The sequence below is a fragment of the Melanostigma gelatinosum genome, assembly GCF_949748355.1.
Source record: "Melanostigma gelatinosum genome assembly, chromosome: 5".
NCBI classification, from domain to species: domain Eukaryota; kingdom Metazoa; phylum Chordata; class Actinopteri; order Perciformes; family Zoarcidae; genus Melanostigma; species Melanostigma gelatinosum.
This window is the reverse complement of record NC_136638.1, coordinates 13,290,575-13,306,523: the sequence shown is the minus strand read 5'-3', so window position 1 is coordinate 13,306,523 and position 15,949 is coordinate 13,290,575. Positions and strand designations below refer to the sequence as shown.

The window sequence follows — 15,949 nt, the reverse complement described above, 5'->3', positions numbered from 1 at the left end:
AAATTATTTAGTTTTTCTGGGGGTTTTTTTTTACACGGTACGTGAACTCATTGAATTTCTATGACGGTGTAAATTGTAAAGAATATTTGGTTTTGTAAGGAGAGAACTTGTCGGCCAAGGTGTTTGTCCTCTGGTCCTTTTTCTTTCTTTTATACTGTTTTAAAAGACTCTGATGGAGAACAGTGATAATCACAAGCTCTTAGAAACTGCTCTTTCTACTGCTAAAGTCATCCACTTCCTGTTCTATCTCAAATTGCTCTGTAATGCAATGTGTTCCTCCAGTAAAGGCACCATAGAAATCATTTGTGTGCTCCATGTGTTCAGGTTTCTATAAGCTTAGCTGCCAGCCGTTCGACAGGTTTTATTTCCTCAGTTTTCAGGATTTGGTCTTTTACAAGTCTAAGAGGAAGTACTATCCCTATCATTTTATAATAAACTCTAAAATAGTGAGTCAGGGAGTGCTGGTTTTAAGAATGAAGTGAGCTGCTGCTTTAAAAGACGATTATTGAACCCCTTTTTCACCTGAAACTGACGGTTTACCTAAATTCATCCAGGAACCCTTAACAATTATTCATAGAAACTGAAAATGGAACATTTCGACCTCTGATTTTGAAACGTGAACTGAGCTCTAGTAGCTGTAATAGTGTGTGTACAACGAGGACTTTGCACCCAGAAGCTGCTCACTTCTCTCAGCTGGCAGCCAGAATCAACACCCTGCAGGTTGCCGTTTGTGATGTGAGCATGTAAGAGGGTGTTAAACTGTCACCGCTGTCATGCTTACGTCCAGCTCTGATAAGAGGTGCTTAGTGTGACTCACTCCTTTTCATTCGCCCTACATCCTCCGTTTACCTCCGTCACTTTTCTGTGTTAATGGCGTCGAGTCGTAATCAAGCTTCACCGCCTCCACTCAATGACGAGACACATTTCTTTATTTCTCCCCATTTTAGTCATAGTTTGTACAAATGAAGGAAGAACACTCTGTATATAAAATTCGAAATGTGTGAAAAGAGAAAACTTAAGGTTTGTTTGTCATGCTGCCACCCGGTGGCTGGTTAGAGGATCTTCAGGCCCATATAGCTCAGTCTGTTTGTTGAGGCAGCCGCCCGAGAGGAAGAGATGAGCAGAGGTGAGCTCTGGTCCCAAGGATCTATAACCTGATCTTCATTTATAAAGGACTAGTTACATGTCACTAAAACCTACACGCCTCCCTTGACCTGAGCTGTCCCACTATTCCAACCCGCTTATATTCTCTGGAGCTGCATCTTTGGTTAGATTACACGTTGGAGGAGGCCAGGCAGGGAGCGTCGGGCGAGGAGAAGAAGTCGCAGAAGCCTTCCTCGGACAGGTGTCCGTACTCGTTGTTGTAGAAGGTCTGTCCTGAAAGCTGGCTGAAGAAGTTGGGACGGTGCCTGGAGCTGCCGGCGCCACTGCTTCGACCCAGGGAACCATGGGAACCATGGGAGGCTGTCAGCGGCTCTGTGCTGCTGCTGCTGCCCATACGACTGGGAATAGAACAAAGAAAACACAAATGCTGTTTAGAAATAAGGTACCTGTACTGTAGGTGTGTTGGACATTTTGAGTTCATGAACGTGAATTGTTTCTCAACAGGGACGTCAGTTAAAGACCAAAGTTACTCTGGTCCATCTTTAAGCTCTGAACCTGTAACTGCTAAAAGTGGAAATTGGAGCTCAGAGTATAAGTCTGGTGACTCTGGATTTTCCTTATCGTCTACAAATCTCATGAAAGACCAACAGATCCTACTAACAAATATTCTCTGTGTCGCCTAATGTGGCTTATTTTCTCTAACATAGAGCTCCATTGTTGTCCAAAAACTATTAAAACACGTCACGGAGCCACGCTGATGTCACTGGGTGAACATGTGCACTGTAGTATGGTACCATAAATACTCACACTAAAAACACTCTCCAACAAATACACCAGTTTAGTTACGCGTGATAAAACCACGACAGTGCCTGATAGAGGAAGTTATTTAGCCTTTTTCATTTTAATTTTTTATTTTAATAAAACCATTTATTCTTGACTAATTATTTTTGGCTTCAGTGGGAAAGTGAAAAAGTAATGACAGACAACGCATTGTTGGTTTGGGTCTTTTCATGGGATTAGATGACAATAACAAACATTTTGGACATTGCAAGCCCTATTCCGTATGCGTAAGAATAAAAGCTATTTATCACACTTTCTTTTTTGACTTCAGGTGGTTAAGACTAGCCTGAGGTGGTAATAATGAATGTTTATATCTTTCTGCTGTCTGGTAAGCTGTTCTATCCAGACACCTTTGATACAGATACTCGTTCTTGCCGTCCTTGTCGATGTGGTACTAGATCTCGTTGTTTCAGTGTTTAACAATGGAGCTTCATTGTTGGTCTTTCTTGCTCTGAGTGCACCTGTGATTAATCCTGAAATCACGTCAGAGCTGCTCCCCAAAGGTTTCTCCGACACCTTTGCTGTAAGTAGGAGTGAGTTGCTGGATAAATGTCTCATCTTCCCGTTTAGCAAATAACGTTTTACTGCTTTTTTTAGATCATTGTTGAGCCTACTTCTCAAAACGGTCAAATGACTCAAACTGTTCCTTCCTACTCACCCATGCTTAAATTAGCTCTGCTGATGCTTACGTCCTTTGCAACTCTACTGCAGCTTCCCTACATATTAGGCTGTGATTCTACAAGCCTGTTTCCTCATATTGACTCTGTACTGGGTCTAAATTCCTGGCTGTATATATCCTCTGCTTCTCTTTCAGTTTCAGGCGGCGGTATCGATCAAAACCTTCGTGTTGTTAACCTTTTTGAGACGGCGCCCCTGTGCCCGTGTTCAATTCTCTCAAATTCTTCGGAGGCCAGAACCATCCCGCTGTCTGTCTGGTTATCCTGGGAAGAGACACAGTGAGACATCATGTGAATATAAATGCCTTTGGTTGACCCCGCTGCTACGTCTGCAACTAGTTTTGGTCATTACCAGAGGATAACAAATCAAATGGCTTTCATTAAATGTCACCAGTCACATTTTCGACAGTTGATGAGAAGATAATGAGCTCACTTGAGTCGCTTTCTGTGGCTGCATCCCCTGAGGAAACTCGTCAAATGTCTTCACTCTGGGCTGACACAATTTAGTGGGTCCCACAAACACACAGCCGGTAAAGGGCACGCAGTTATAATACCTGGTCAAGAGGTGCAGAAAGGATTATCAGATTAATAAAAGATGGAGCCTCTAAATGCCACAAGTCAGATAAGAAACGGTAAAAAAACGAGAGCAGAATAAGTTGTATTCCATAAGATACATAGATTACATGTAGATATTTTAGTTATGAATAGGTTGTCAGCTGTGTGACTTGATGATACATCTTCAACCAACAAAATGATCCTGTCCGCAAGTTGAATAAGAAATCATTTGATTCAAATACCCGTCTCTTTTCCGGAGGCTCAATGTCTTGACAGGCTGACAGCGTGTGTCAATAACAAGATGTGGGAAAAAAAAGCTTTAAACGTTACTTTTTCTCCGAGTTTTTCCATAGCGGCTTGTAAAAGTGACTTTAAACTTTACAAGGACAATCTCACCACGAGGTACATTTACTAGCTTAACTAATTTAGTAGCTGGATGTTGTGTGAGACTATTTTCTGCTGTTCAATAAACTGCTGTTTCCGAGGTCAAGAATTCACTTTGAATTGCATTAAAGATTCACCGTGTCCGTGCCTCAGGCAGCAGCCCTGACCGGAGGCGTTATGTTTTTGGGGTTTTCCCTCATTCCGTACGTCCATCTCATTCTACACACAAAAATCTGAATTTATTCAAATTTGGCACAAAAGTCTACTCGCGCTCCAGAAATAACTGCTCAGAATTTGGTGGTCAAAGATCACTGTGACCTTGCAAAACACATTTTTGGTCATAACTCAATAATTCATACACTAACTACGACAATTTCAAACAAATGTCTACAAGGATGAAAAGGATGAAGTGATGACATTTTGGACGGACGTGGATGTAAAAGAGGCATACAACCGTAATTCAAGTTTTGAATGAAGTTTAGATTTCATGTGGCTGTTAAAGCCCACGAAAACCTGAAACAATTCTCTATGACATAAAATATTTATGTGCATGCAAGTTCATGACATCACCTTCAGCGTCCAAGCAGTGAGAAGAGCTCAGACAAAAACACAACATCTCCGACGTGAGATGACTTGGTGTGTTCAAGTAGAACCACGTTGCTCATAGGAAACATCTCGACATGGAAAATAGATTTCCGGGGCCTTTACGGACTACAGGATGAACATGCATGAGTACCTGGCGGGCAGAGTGTTGCCGACCAGTCTCAGTTCCTCCTCAGATGGAGGGCGTGAGGACACCTGTGAGAAGCCATCATCCTCTGAGCTTTGTGAGTGGTTCAGAGGTATGTAGTCCTTCCCATCCTGAAGGGTAAACGGAAAAGTGTTAAGGATTCAAGACCTGAAAACTAGAATTGACGTCTCTCCGGCAATGGACTCACAGGTAGGCTGTTGTCCTGCAGCAGGTCTCCCAGGATCTGCATCAGGTTAGGGAAGGTTGGTCTTTCTTTGGGCTCACCGTGCCAGCAGGCCAGCATGATGCCGTATCTACCAGCAGAGAGCAGCACCATCACGGCAAGAACACTGAGGTCCTCAACTTCCCTGACACACTAACCTGACCCTATATCCTCTCCTACACATACAAGTTAGCCAAAGTTATGATTTTTTATGAGTATATTCTCATTTGCCTTCGGGATTGGCTCTAGCAATCAAAAGGACTATAACTCTTATTTGACAGCAAAAGACGAGAGAAAGAATCAATCAAAGTCTCTGCTTACATTTCGGGGGAGGCAGTCTCCGGTGACCTCATCCGCACGCCATCTTTCAATCGTTTGCAAAAGTCTTCGTCAATCTGTACTCCCGGGTACGGAGAAGCACCTGAGGGAGGATTAAAAGAAGATGAAACATTCATTAACATGTCAGAGATGGGAAAAACAAGTTTGTTTGTTTGAATAAAATTGGTTGAAATAAAACGAATAAAAAAATGACCTAATTGCTTTGGCAAGAACAGAGATCGATACACTTACAGACTGACGGAGGAGATTTAGATTTTTATACAAATAAATAAAAATGAATTAGTGTCTTTACCCAGTGAGAAGATTTCCCAGAGGAGAACTCCAAAAGACCACACGTCACTCTGGGTGGTGTACACTTTGTCAAAGATGCTCTCTGGAGCCATCCACTTCAGAGGCAGACGAGCCTGAGAGAACATATGGAGTTTGATATTTCATCACAGACGGATAATAAACCTGGAGCTCCAAAGCGTAGCAAGTGTGAGGATGCCGTACGTTGCCTTTCCTGACGTAGTCGGGGTCTTTGTATATGTCTCTGGCCAGGCCGAAGTCACAGATCTTCACGATGTTGCTCTCTGACAGGAGAATGTTGCGGGCTGCCAGGTCTCTGTGGATACACTGCCGGTACACACACACACACACATACATACATCACAAACCTGCGGTGTGCATGTGTGTGTCCCTGCATGTGTGTGCGAGTGTTTGCATGCATTGATTCCACCTTATTTTCTCTGATGAGTGAATTACAGATATGATTTAAAGACAGTAAACAGCATTTTCTCAATAATCTGTTGCCTTATAACCTGTGTGTGTGTGTGTGTGTGTGTGTGTGCGTGTGTGTGTGTGTGTGTTTGTAACTGGGACTGGACTATGTCACTGCAGGAGATCCAACGCTGTCAAGTAAACGTGCCTTCAGGGTCACGACAGTCAGTAATTTAAAGACAGACATTGTGCGTCTGGTCAGATTGTTGATATTCATTATAAATGATCGTCTCTTTTGTTGACACCATTTAAATTACATTATTCACCCGATTACCAGAAGCTTCATACGCGATCAGCTCACCAACAAATAGGACCAATCCCAAAAGAAAAACAGATTGGTTTCATTTACCATTTACCGTTTTAACCAGATTTGATTTTGTTTGTAATATAATTGAATTCAAGTTATTTTTTATTCCAAAAATTATATATTTTGAATCTTTTTTGTAATCTCATTTAATCTCATCCAGTCGAACTCCTTTCCACATTCTGTACTGGTTACTATTGATTTCACATTAACTGACAGTGACTGTTCACCTGACAACCGATCACTTTCAATTCAGGGACATGACGTATCCATGGAGACGGAGGTCAACCCCGTCACTCCTCTTCGCTCAGGAGTTCTCTCAGTCCCTCAGTGAAAGGAACTCTCTGCTAATCTTTAGCACCATCTAAGAGGACCCTCGTAACACAACATAAAATCTATGTAACATAATATTGAACATACTTTGACACGTTGAATGGGGCAATAATGCAGAATCAATGCATAGTACTTTAAAATAGCAAGTGAGCTTTTGAATGCAGGACATTTACTTGTAAGAGAGTATTTGTTTTATCTTGCAGTATTACTACGTTTATTAAAGTAAAGGATCTAAATATTTACTTCACCACTGCCTGAATCAGTCCTCAGCTGTGTACCAAAGCCATATCACATGATAACTGTATACAATAACATTTTCATGGTATACTGTGAAGGGAGTTCAACATAGAAAAGTGTATGTATTTGAATGCATTTGGGGCAAAGGACATCAAACTGTGACTTTGGTACGTCACTGCCAAATAAACGTCAAAGAGCAACATGCTTTTCCAAAGGTACGGAGCTCATTTTATGTTCCCCGTTAACCATTCACAGTCTGTCTTAATGTTCTGCAGCTGTGAGTAGTTTCTTAACGGTGCATTATTGGTGAGCGTGTCCATCAACAGCACATGCAAACAAGTATGGAGTACATTTGAATTCCTTATTCTATGCTCCTGTTGAACACGCGGCATGCTGGACATTAGCTTTAATATGCAGCATGAGATCGTGGCATTGCTCTGGTTATCGGTCACGTGGTTCATTAACATGCACGAAGGACGGAAAAGCTGAATGATCCAGGCTACAGCATAATGCCTGAGCCCAACCTCTGCTGACATTTCCCCACAGCTCATTCGCTGAATTAAAGCCTTTGTAATGCTGACAATTAACCTTTCTGGAGGCCAGGAACTCCATCCCACGAGCCACCTGGAAACTGTAGCAGATTAGATCTTCTATCGTCAGAGGAGTTTTCCACAAGTCCTCCACTGGAGAGAGAAGATGAGAGCGAGATCGGTCATGGAAAGAAAAAAAAAGAATAAGAAATTCAATAATCTGCTTTTGTGTGAATTAAAGCAGACTCACTTGTCTCCCCTGCGGGATTCTCACTGGGCGTGTTGGATGACTGACTCTGAGGACTGGTGAGCGGGGAGGAGCGTGGAGGGGGCGGGTGGAGAGCTCTTTGGTCCATTTGACCCGCCTCAATCATCCGTCTCACCTGGCTCTGAGTTTTAGGAGAGCGATCCTGAGTGGGGGAAACAGTTCAATGCATCACCTCCATATAGAGGAAATACAGGCTCAACCAAAGAAAAGGAGATTCTCTCTGCGGCCACATTATGGCAGCAGAACAAACAAATGGAGAACGGTATAGGCAGTGTTCAGTGTGTTTTGGATACCCTGTACGGGAGGAAGAACTCTCTCTTTGCTCGTAGGAAGTTAGACAGATTCCCATACTTGCAGTATTCCACTATCACCATCAGTGGACCTGTTGATACAGACACTTTAATTGTCAGCTTTTATCACGAGAGTACGGTGTGATGAAAAGGCTATGAATATTTCAACATATTTTACATTTTTTTCTTACTTGATAAGTCATTAAAAATCTCTACTTTTTCACACCACCTGGGATTATCTGAACAGTTAAATTGCTGCTTTTTTTAAGGGTACACAGGGTTAAACTATTCCAGATGTGAGCTCCACAAAAATGTGCTCTTCAGGTCAAAATGATGTACTGACACAAAATTAGGGGTGTCAAAGAAAAGGAGAGGCAGCTGTTTGTTTTTATCAGATGGTTTGCTCGAAAAAAAACATGTTAGTGGAAGCTGCAGAGGGTGGACAAAATAATGTTAACACTCGTAAAAAAAAAAGGGATTTTACTAATTAGGACAAACAACAGAGCTGAAAATAGATCCAAAATGAGCTGTTCATGACAATTTCATTTTTCATGAGACGTCACTGTTACATAATTGTTGATAGACAACATTTTCATCGTAATACATGTAAATCTCACCATTTGGTTTGGTGCAGGCTCCTAACAGGTTCACTACATTCAGATGGTTACCAATGTGAATCAGTATCTTCAACTCGGACATCAAGGCCTTGTGCTCACTGGCTGTGGATCCATCTGAAACACACACACACACACACACACACACACACACACACACACACAAAGTGGAACATTATGCATACAATACATCTTGTTTTTTATTGTTGTCTTGTTTATCTACCAGGGTATATACCAGGTAACTCTGTGCATCAGTGACTTGATACACAGAGGCACATCTCACCCTTCAGCATCTTGACAGCCACTGTGTCCAAACTGTTGCTCTTGCTGATGCTGTAGATTGTTGCCTCAATTACTTTTCCAAAGGCACCGTGTCCCAAAACCTTTCCTGTGTCAGGAGAAACCACAGAATATTTATGTTCACTGATCTATGCCGACTTCGGTTTTGTCTCATTGGAACACAAAAACAGTCGCGGTTGGGAGCAGTTGCAAAATGTAAATGCATCTGGCGTCCATATACACAAGGGGGGGGGAACTTAAAATCTCAATTGCAGCATTTGGAAACATGTTCCCATGAGTTGGGAACTGTCGTGGAACAGATGCGTTTCCTCAGGGCGTTTTCAAAAGCCGCGCTGGGAATGAGCGAGTATTTAACATCAGCACTTTACTTGGCAGCACTTTGCCCGGCTGGCTGCGATCCAATCTCATGCCATTAAGGATTCTGGAAATGGAAACGTAATTCGGTTTCATCCCATCTATTTGCTCTCATCCCCGCCTGCATACTTCCTCGCAAACCTCCCCTCGCTCCCATTCACTGGTTTATCCCAACAGCCATTCGTCCTTTTCTCCCGCCCTTCCCCGGCTGCTCACCCAGTCGCAGTTTGTCTCTGGAGACTTCCCACTGCGAGGAGTCGTAGGGCAGGTATTCACACTGCTCGTCCAGAGGCACCTCCCCCGGGTCCATAATGATAGACAGATAGCCCGTCTTTATGTCCGCCGGGTTAACCTGAATGAACCGGGGAGACAAAGAGCTCATGACAACAACAATGACTGTCGTGTGCATTGAACATGTAACTCTGGCAGCTGTGATGTTTTCCCTTCAGTCATAAGATACGGGAACATTTCAGCAAGAATATAAGCAAGCATATAAGCCTTACATCGCCATTTATTTTACCTTCATTAAGTGTTAATAAAGGAATGTTTCTTCTTCTTCTTCTTCTATTCAATTTCACACTTGTTTCAAGTTTATACAGTGAGATTACTCATGTGCCGTACAAAGGGGAGCCAAATCCGAATGGCTGGTTGAATCATGTTTTCTGATCCAGGCTCCCCACAAAAAACAAACTGGTTTGTCTGACAGCACAGTTGTTAAGTTGGCAGGCACTGCAGACACCCAAATGTATGTAAAGCACTGAAATAGTGAGTTATTCTATGATATCTCTTCTTTAAATGACCATTTAAATGACTATTTCATACTGCTGCAGTTTGACATCACAAACATTTAACACAGGTTGACTTTTGTCATGACATAATCACAGGAAATGCAATGTGTTTGTCCGTGAGCTTGAAACGTTCCTCTAAAATGTGTCGACACAACATGAAAACTGTGCTGACACACACTCATGCTGTCTGTGCAGCATGACATCAGATCACAGTTGCTCACAGAATGATGACGAAAGTAGTGCCTGAGTAAATGAGTTAACTGGCACAAGTGAACAAGGGGGAAGAGACACAAAGACAGAGCTGCTGTAAGAAAGAGGGGAGGAAACGAGTCATCTCTGCACAACAAGCCTTCTCTTAATTACTTGTTCATGACAGCACCACACTGTGCGGGTGAACTGCTCGACTCTCTTGAAGATCAAACAGGTTGCGCTCAAACGCCGACAGACATGTTGTGGGGTCAGAGGTTGAGTTACGGCCTGTCAGTCTTTCCAACAAACCCCAGGGACACAAACACAGACACACGGTGAGAAGTGGCGCCCTCTGACCCGCTTTGCGTTGCAGAAGATTAGGATGAGCAATGCCCAGAAGAAAACAGCAATGACTCCCGTCCCGATGAGGATTACGATCTCCACATTGGCCTTGTCGCTTGAACCTTGGTAGAAAGAAAGAAATAAAGTCACGCGTGGGTGCAAAATGTTTTATCTGAAACCACTTTATCAACTCACAGGTCTTTATTTAGTCACTCCTTACCAACTGCAGGGGGTGCTATATCACAAACTACTCATCCTTCTTGCAAGCGCCTTACTTTGAAATATTTAGGTGACAGCAATGTGTTAAACAGTCATTTCATTTCATCAAGAGACCACTTCCAGCAAAGCCATTCAATTATTTATAGTATGAAATGTCCCAGCAGTCAACGCCTTTGATTTTGACTGTGGAAAGCCATACACAACAAAAGCACAGAAACTACAGCTGCAGAGAAAAGTGTGAGCGGTGAATGACTAAAATCCTGACATGTACATTTTGTGTGTGAAGATGTGAACTCAAGGGCAACTGTGATTTCAGGCCCGAGTGCTCTCGAGAAGAAGGCATGTGAGTGTGTGTGAGTGGATTCAGGTGTCTTTGGGATCGCATGAAGCAGCCTTTTTTCTGCATGTGTGTGTGTGTGGGTATGTGTGTGTGTGTGGCTGACTCACCGATGACCTGGACGGCGGCTGAGGAGTGGACACAACCGCCCTGGTTGCAGGCGGTGCAGGTGTAAAGACCGGCATCCTCCTCTGTAACCCGCTGGATACTCAGCGTGCGGTTTGAGTCCTCCAGCTGGATCCCTGAACAGCGACACACACACACATCGGCTCACTTCATCGCTCCACTTCTCCTCTCACATCATAAACCCAGCAACTTTTTCAACAACATTTCTTGAATTCCTGTCACACGTCTGCACTTCGATCTGTAGTGTTCATTTATAATGACATCGCCCTGTGAGGCGAGCCACATGTCCCAGCAGCTTCTTTGAGTGAACCCAGAGCATCGGCTGTCACTCAGACACCATATTGACCCCCCCCCCCCTTCCCCATCTCCCTCAGATGTTAAGAAGAAATGCACGCTGCGAAAGCTAATGAGCCATGCCCATCGGCCTGCAGGGTTTTACGCCTGTGTGTGGGTGTGTATATGTGCAGTGAACACATCTGTATTCTTGTCACTGGCTCTGTTTGACAAGTGTGTTCTACAGTGCCAGTGGGCGTGTGGGTGGGCTGGTGGGCGGTTGTGTATCTGTGAGTAAATATTAACAAACCGTATTGTTTCTGCTCTTTTAGCTAATGTGAAGGCGGAACGTGATTCCCCTGAACAGAGCATAGACTGTCATACGAGTCCTGCTAAATTAAGCTCTAGAGGCGCAGACCTTATGTGTAACACTGTGTAAATGCGTGCGTCACTCGAGGAGGTGTGTTCAGGCACCTGACATTTGGTGGAGAGGCTGGTTGTCTTTGAACCAGGAGAGGCGGGGTAGAGGTCGGCCCTCTGCGTCGCACTCCATCCGCAGAGACTCGGTCACATTCACCGTCTGGTTGGTGAGGCTGAGCTTGTACCGAGGTGCCTCTGGGGCTTTGGAAGAGAGAGAGAGAGAGAGAGAGAGAGAGAGAGAGAGAGAGGACAGGGAAAAGGGAAATTAACATCCTGCACCCATGTGAACAGTGCAAACCAAGGAGTGCCAATGTACAACGCGTCTTGTAGCATTGTAAAAAGGGCAAATGTCAAAAAACCCCATTACAATGTACATCTATCCTCCGGGGCGCTGAATTTACAGCACACAATTACGCAGGAATTTGTTTCTGCATTTCAGCCCTGCAGCGTCTCAGCTCTGTTTTCTGTCGATGCAGTGCAAACACCGGGTACTCTCTCCATTACGTTGGATGTTGGTCTCAGGCTGCGTGGGTTTTGTGAGTGTGCGTATTTTGAAGCCCTTCAGCATCTCAGCTTCACTGTGTGTGTGTTTGAGCTTTTCTCTATAATTAGCTGTGGTTGAGAGAGACTACTCTCTACGCGGGGCGATGTGTGCATGTGTGTGTCTGGACTATTCATCTCTCTTATCTCTCACCTTTCACAGAGATGTATCTGAACAGGCACTGTTTCTCCCCGCTGCGCCTGCTCTGAGCCTCACACACATAATGACCCTCATCCCTCATCAGCTGCACGGAGGGGATGGTGAAGTCCAGGACCCAGCTGTTGGAGGCTTCCTGGAAGGAGAGCTGGCCGTCAAGGGTGTATGCGTAGAGGTGCACGCTCCTGCAGTCAAGCTCCTGGTGCTTGCCCTGCTCATCCTGCAAGGCCTTGGGGTCAATGCGGTACCACTGCAGCTGCTCGTAGGTGTAATTGTCAGCGCTGCAGGACAAGGAGACTTTCTCCTGCTCCAGGGGATTATCCAGGGGCTGCACGTCCACACTGAAGCCCTCAGGGATGGCTTTAAAGATAAAGAGAAGGGCAGAGTGGTTAGGTAACCTAACAAGACAGAGCTAATGCACTGGGCATGAATGAAACCTATTTCTTATTGGTTGGTTTATCAAAATTACAACATTTTCTTATTTAAATCCTGTTGCTCCCCTTGGGCTTTTGTCAGGGGGACACATTCAATAATCCATCCATGTAGACAGAAATGCTGAATTGTTCAATGTAATTTTCCAACCTCAGATATCTCAACACCTCGACCCACAATTATCTGCACGGCTACAGAACACGAGAGTCATCGTCCTGTGTTCTTTTGTTGGCAAATGCAGGGTGAAATGTGACCCGACATACTTACTGGTTACATAGAAGTAGATCAGCCGCTCGTCTTTGCCGACTTTGTTTTCAGCAGTACACTTGTACATGACAGAAACACTGGCGTTGCCAATCTGAAGCCTGCTCACTATCTGTGGGGTAAGAGAAGGTGCACGAGACTTTAATTCATCCGGAAGAAACGCGCATACTCGAAAAGCAAGTGCAATCTGCTGTCACGTAATTCGCTGTGACCACAACACAAGCGAAATGTTGTTGCTGACAGGTCAACAAGAAGCAAACCCACTCAGGTGTGACTGTAAAATCCCAGGAGTTTGCAGGGGTGTGTTTTCTGTTGTCCTGTTATGGGTGTGGTTTACAAATGTACTGGCATGTGTATGTGCACAAGCGCCCCTTGCATGCGTGTCTGGGTTTTGCTTATGACCAGTCCTTACAGGAAGTCTGCAGAGGAAGACTGTTCTAAATATTTCTACTGTGGAAATGGTTTGTAATTGACAAACCTTGTGATGGAATTCAGAATATGGGACGCTTACATGAAAACATCACGGTCCACTTCTATCAATGTCTTCTTTTCTGGGCTATGTCCTAATCGTCGTCATTCTTTTACGGAAATTTCATTCATATCAACAATCATGTCATCGTATTGTAATGTTGGGATTTGTTTTGAAGATTCATGAACAGGTGGGCTTCGGCAGTCGTAATCAAAAAGCTGTGATGAACCTTTTGTTGGCCATCCACCACTTCCACCGCCGTGCCGATGGACTCGATTTTATTCATGGCGTTTTCCAAATGAATGTCCTGCCAGTTCTGACAGTCTGCGATCCCGTCACTCCGGCCCCTCCTGTCTCGCCGGACCCTGTATAGAAACACAGACGCATTCATGACGTCTCCCCTCATTGACATGCGAAGCAGAGAGTGGGCAACCTGAGGTTTTATGAGATGTTATCAGTTTTTCTGTTGTTTTTCACGCACTGGGTTGCATTTTAGATCCATACATGAGCTTGCATCTCAAAGCCAAGGTAATAATGCTGTGTCCGAATGGAAAAACTATGGCATCAATTTCTCTTATGAAAATCCATAGTGTGAACATCATAGCAGAACTAATGAACCATGGATTTTTGTTTTGCATTTTCTTCTAAAGGCAACACTCAAATATTAGCAGATATATAATCAGGGTCAATTCATTTGTTGGAGACTTTCCCAAACCTTAACCATAACCACGAACTAGTCTTCTGTTTGGGGGAAATTTGAGGGTTTGGTGACACAAAAATGAGTTCAATTCTTCAACTGCACACATATTGAACACATTTTTTTTATTTTATATAGCGACTGATATCTTTTAGCCATGTGTGTGGCTGTAGGAATGGCAATGGGGATCAGAAGTATGTGCCGCTCCTTGCTAAGAAATAGTCCAGCACATAACCACATTGTGTTCATTGGTGAGCTTCAGAGGTGCTGGAAGGCCAGGCTAGCTGCTTCCCTGTTTCCAGTCGTTACGATGAGCTCAGCTACCGTGTCCTGGCAGTAGCTTCATATTTAGTGTACAGACATGAGAGTGATATTGTTCTACTCTCTTCAAGAACATGAATGAGTGTATACGTGTATTTCCCAAAATATCAAACCATTCCTTCATCTAAACATCAGTCTCTGTAATGTTCCTAACACAGACAAAGTGCTCATCATGAGACTCTTAACTCATCCATTATCATTATCTTTTTTTTCTTTTCAACACTTATCCTGTTCAGGGCAGACATATATAGACAGACAACCATTTACGGCATGTCTTTGGACTGTGAAGGGAAGCCGGAGAGAACCCACGCTGACACGGGATGAACATGCAAACCACACAGGAGGCCTGTCTAGTCGTGGAATCAAATACCAACATGGCGCCCCTGTCCACCCGTATGGACCCGTCATTTCTCAAGTTTTGCAGAGAATGTCACTCAAAACAACTAAGGTGAATTCAGTATGGGACACTTCAGCATGCAGGTGGACTTCACCACATGTGAATCAAATTGACTCTTCTCTTAAATTGGATACCAAATACAGAAAAGGAAATTCAATTATTTCTGCATGCACCAGAAAAGGTCAACATAGCCACGCCTCAGTCGGCGCCCATGAAATGTGACATGAGATGTACGTACATGAGACAGAAAATGAACTGGACATCTGGAGCCAAAGTTGAGCTCAACCTGCCACTGCTGTGTGTTTCTGATTGTCCACTCTGTTGCACGCTCCCATGGAAAGGTCAAGAGAACAGCAATAACTTCAAATGTTAAGCCTTGGACGGAGATGGAGGCAAGTGAATATTAAAGGGATATTATGCAGTAGCGGCCAGGCGATGCCTGATAATAAGTGTGTAGGTGTGTGTGTCACTGTTACATGTGCATTTGGGTTTGAGTTTTCCGATGTATGTCAGACAGTGAGTGCAATGTGAGAGCTGAACCATGGCGGCTCCACGTGGGGGAAGAAGCAGGTTGGATATTGAACACTTTCTTTTCGTCCTCTCTTTCCTCTGTTTACTTCTACTCCACCTTCCTCTTCATCTCTGCTCCTCTCATCCACCTCCGCATTTCTTTCCCCGTCGCCTCTATCTTCATCATCTCCTCCCTCTCTTCTTCAATCAGAGCCAGTGGATCATTTCCCACTGACCTCTTCCTCTTATTTGGTCGTCTCATAACGTTTCATGCACTGCATCCCACTCCTCCCTTCTTTTCAATCCCGTTCAATCAAACTCTATCTGCTCCCACACTGGTTACACCGAGTCAGTCCCGTGTGTGAGTTTGTGTGGTGTCTCTTACAGTCTGCTCCGGGTGCTTCTGAGGACACACGGGCCCCAGGGCCTCCACTGCCAGCTGATGCTGGGGGCGGGCAAACCATAGGCGGTGCACGTCAGCGTCTGGCTGCTGTCACTGGGGTAAGGACTGGACGGATCTGCCACTTCTTTCTCATGGATCTGTGGGGCAACTGGGTCAGAGGAGAGCCAATCAATCACTCCCTTCAGTCAGACATAATATCTAGGGACCTCTCGTGTTTTGTGGCA

The 15,949-nt window shown here is 44.2% G+C and overlaps 1 protein-coding gene across 1 annotated transcript in view; it reads right to left on the bottom strand.

Annotated features, from left to right (window-relative positions):
- Positions 1 to 958: 958 nt before the first annotated feature.
- Positions 959 to 15,949, bottom strand: part of flt4 (fms related receptor tyrosine kinase 4) — a 37,497-nt gene continuing 22,506 nt past the window's right edge. Inside the window, exons 10-30 of the mRNA XM_079268783.1 lie at positions 15,708 to 15,873; positions 13,627 to 13,762; positions 12,932 to 13,040; positions 12,230 to 12,592; positions 11,590 to 11,736; positions 10,827 to 10,958; positions 10,176 to 10,282; positions 9,058 to 9,193; positions 8,471 to 8,575; positions 8,191 to 8,304; positions 7,577 to 7,665; positions 7,266 to 7,425; positions 7,074 to 7,168; positions 5,345 to 5,467; positions 5,145 to 5,256; positions 4,835 to 4,934; positions 4,499 to 4,604; positions 4,297 to 4,421; positions 3,055 to 3,175; positions 2,800 to 2,885; positions 959 to 1,502 (exon numbers count right to left, since the gene is read on the bottom strand). Coding sequence (XP_079124909.1) covers positions 1,274 to 1,502; positions 2,800 to 2,885; positions 3,055 to 3,175; positions 4,297 to 4,421; positions 4,499 to 4,604; positions 4,835 to 4,934; positions 5,145 to 5,256; positions 5,345 to 5,467; positions 7,074 to 7,168; positions 7,266 to 7,425; positions 7,577 to 7,665; positions 8,191 to 8,304; positions 8,471 to 8,575; positions 9,058 to 9,193; positions 10,176 to 10,282; positions 10,827 to 10,958; positions 11,590 to 11,736; positions 12,230 to 12,592; positions 12,932 to 13,040; positions 13,627 to 13,762; positions 15,708 to 15,873 — 2,861 coding nt within the window. The 3' untranslated portion in view covers positions 959 to 1,273. The remainder of the gene's footprint in view (positions 1,503 to 2,799; positions 2,886 to 3,054; positions 3,176 to 4,296; positions 4,422 to 4,498; positions 4,605 to 4,834; positions 4,935 to 5,144; positions 5,257 to 5,344; positions 5,468 to 7,073; positions 7,169 to 7,265; positions 7,426 to 7,576; positions 7,666 to 8,190; positions 8,305 to 8,470; positions 8,576 to 9,057; positions 9,194 to 10,175; positions 10,283 to 10,826; positions 10,959 to 11,589; positions 11,737 to 12,229; positions 12,593 to 12,931; positions 13,041 to 13,626; positions 13,763 to 15,707; positions 15,874 to 15,949) is intronic.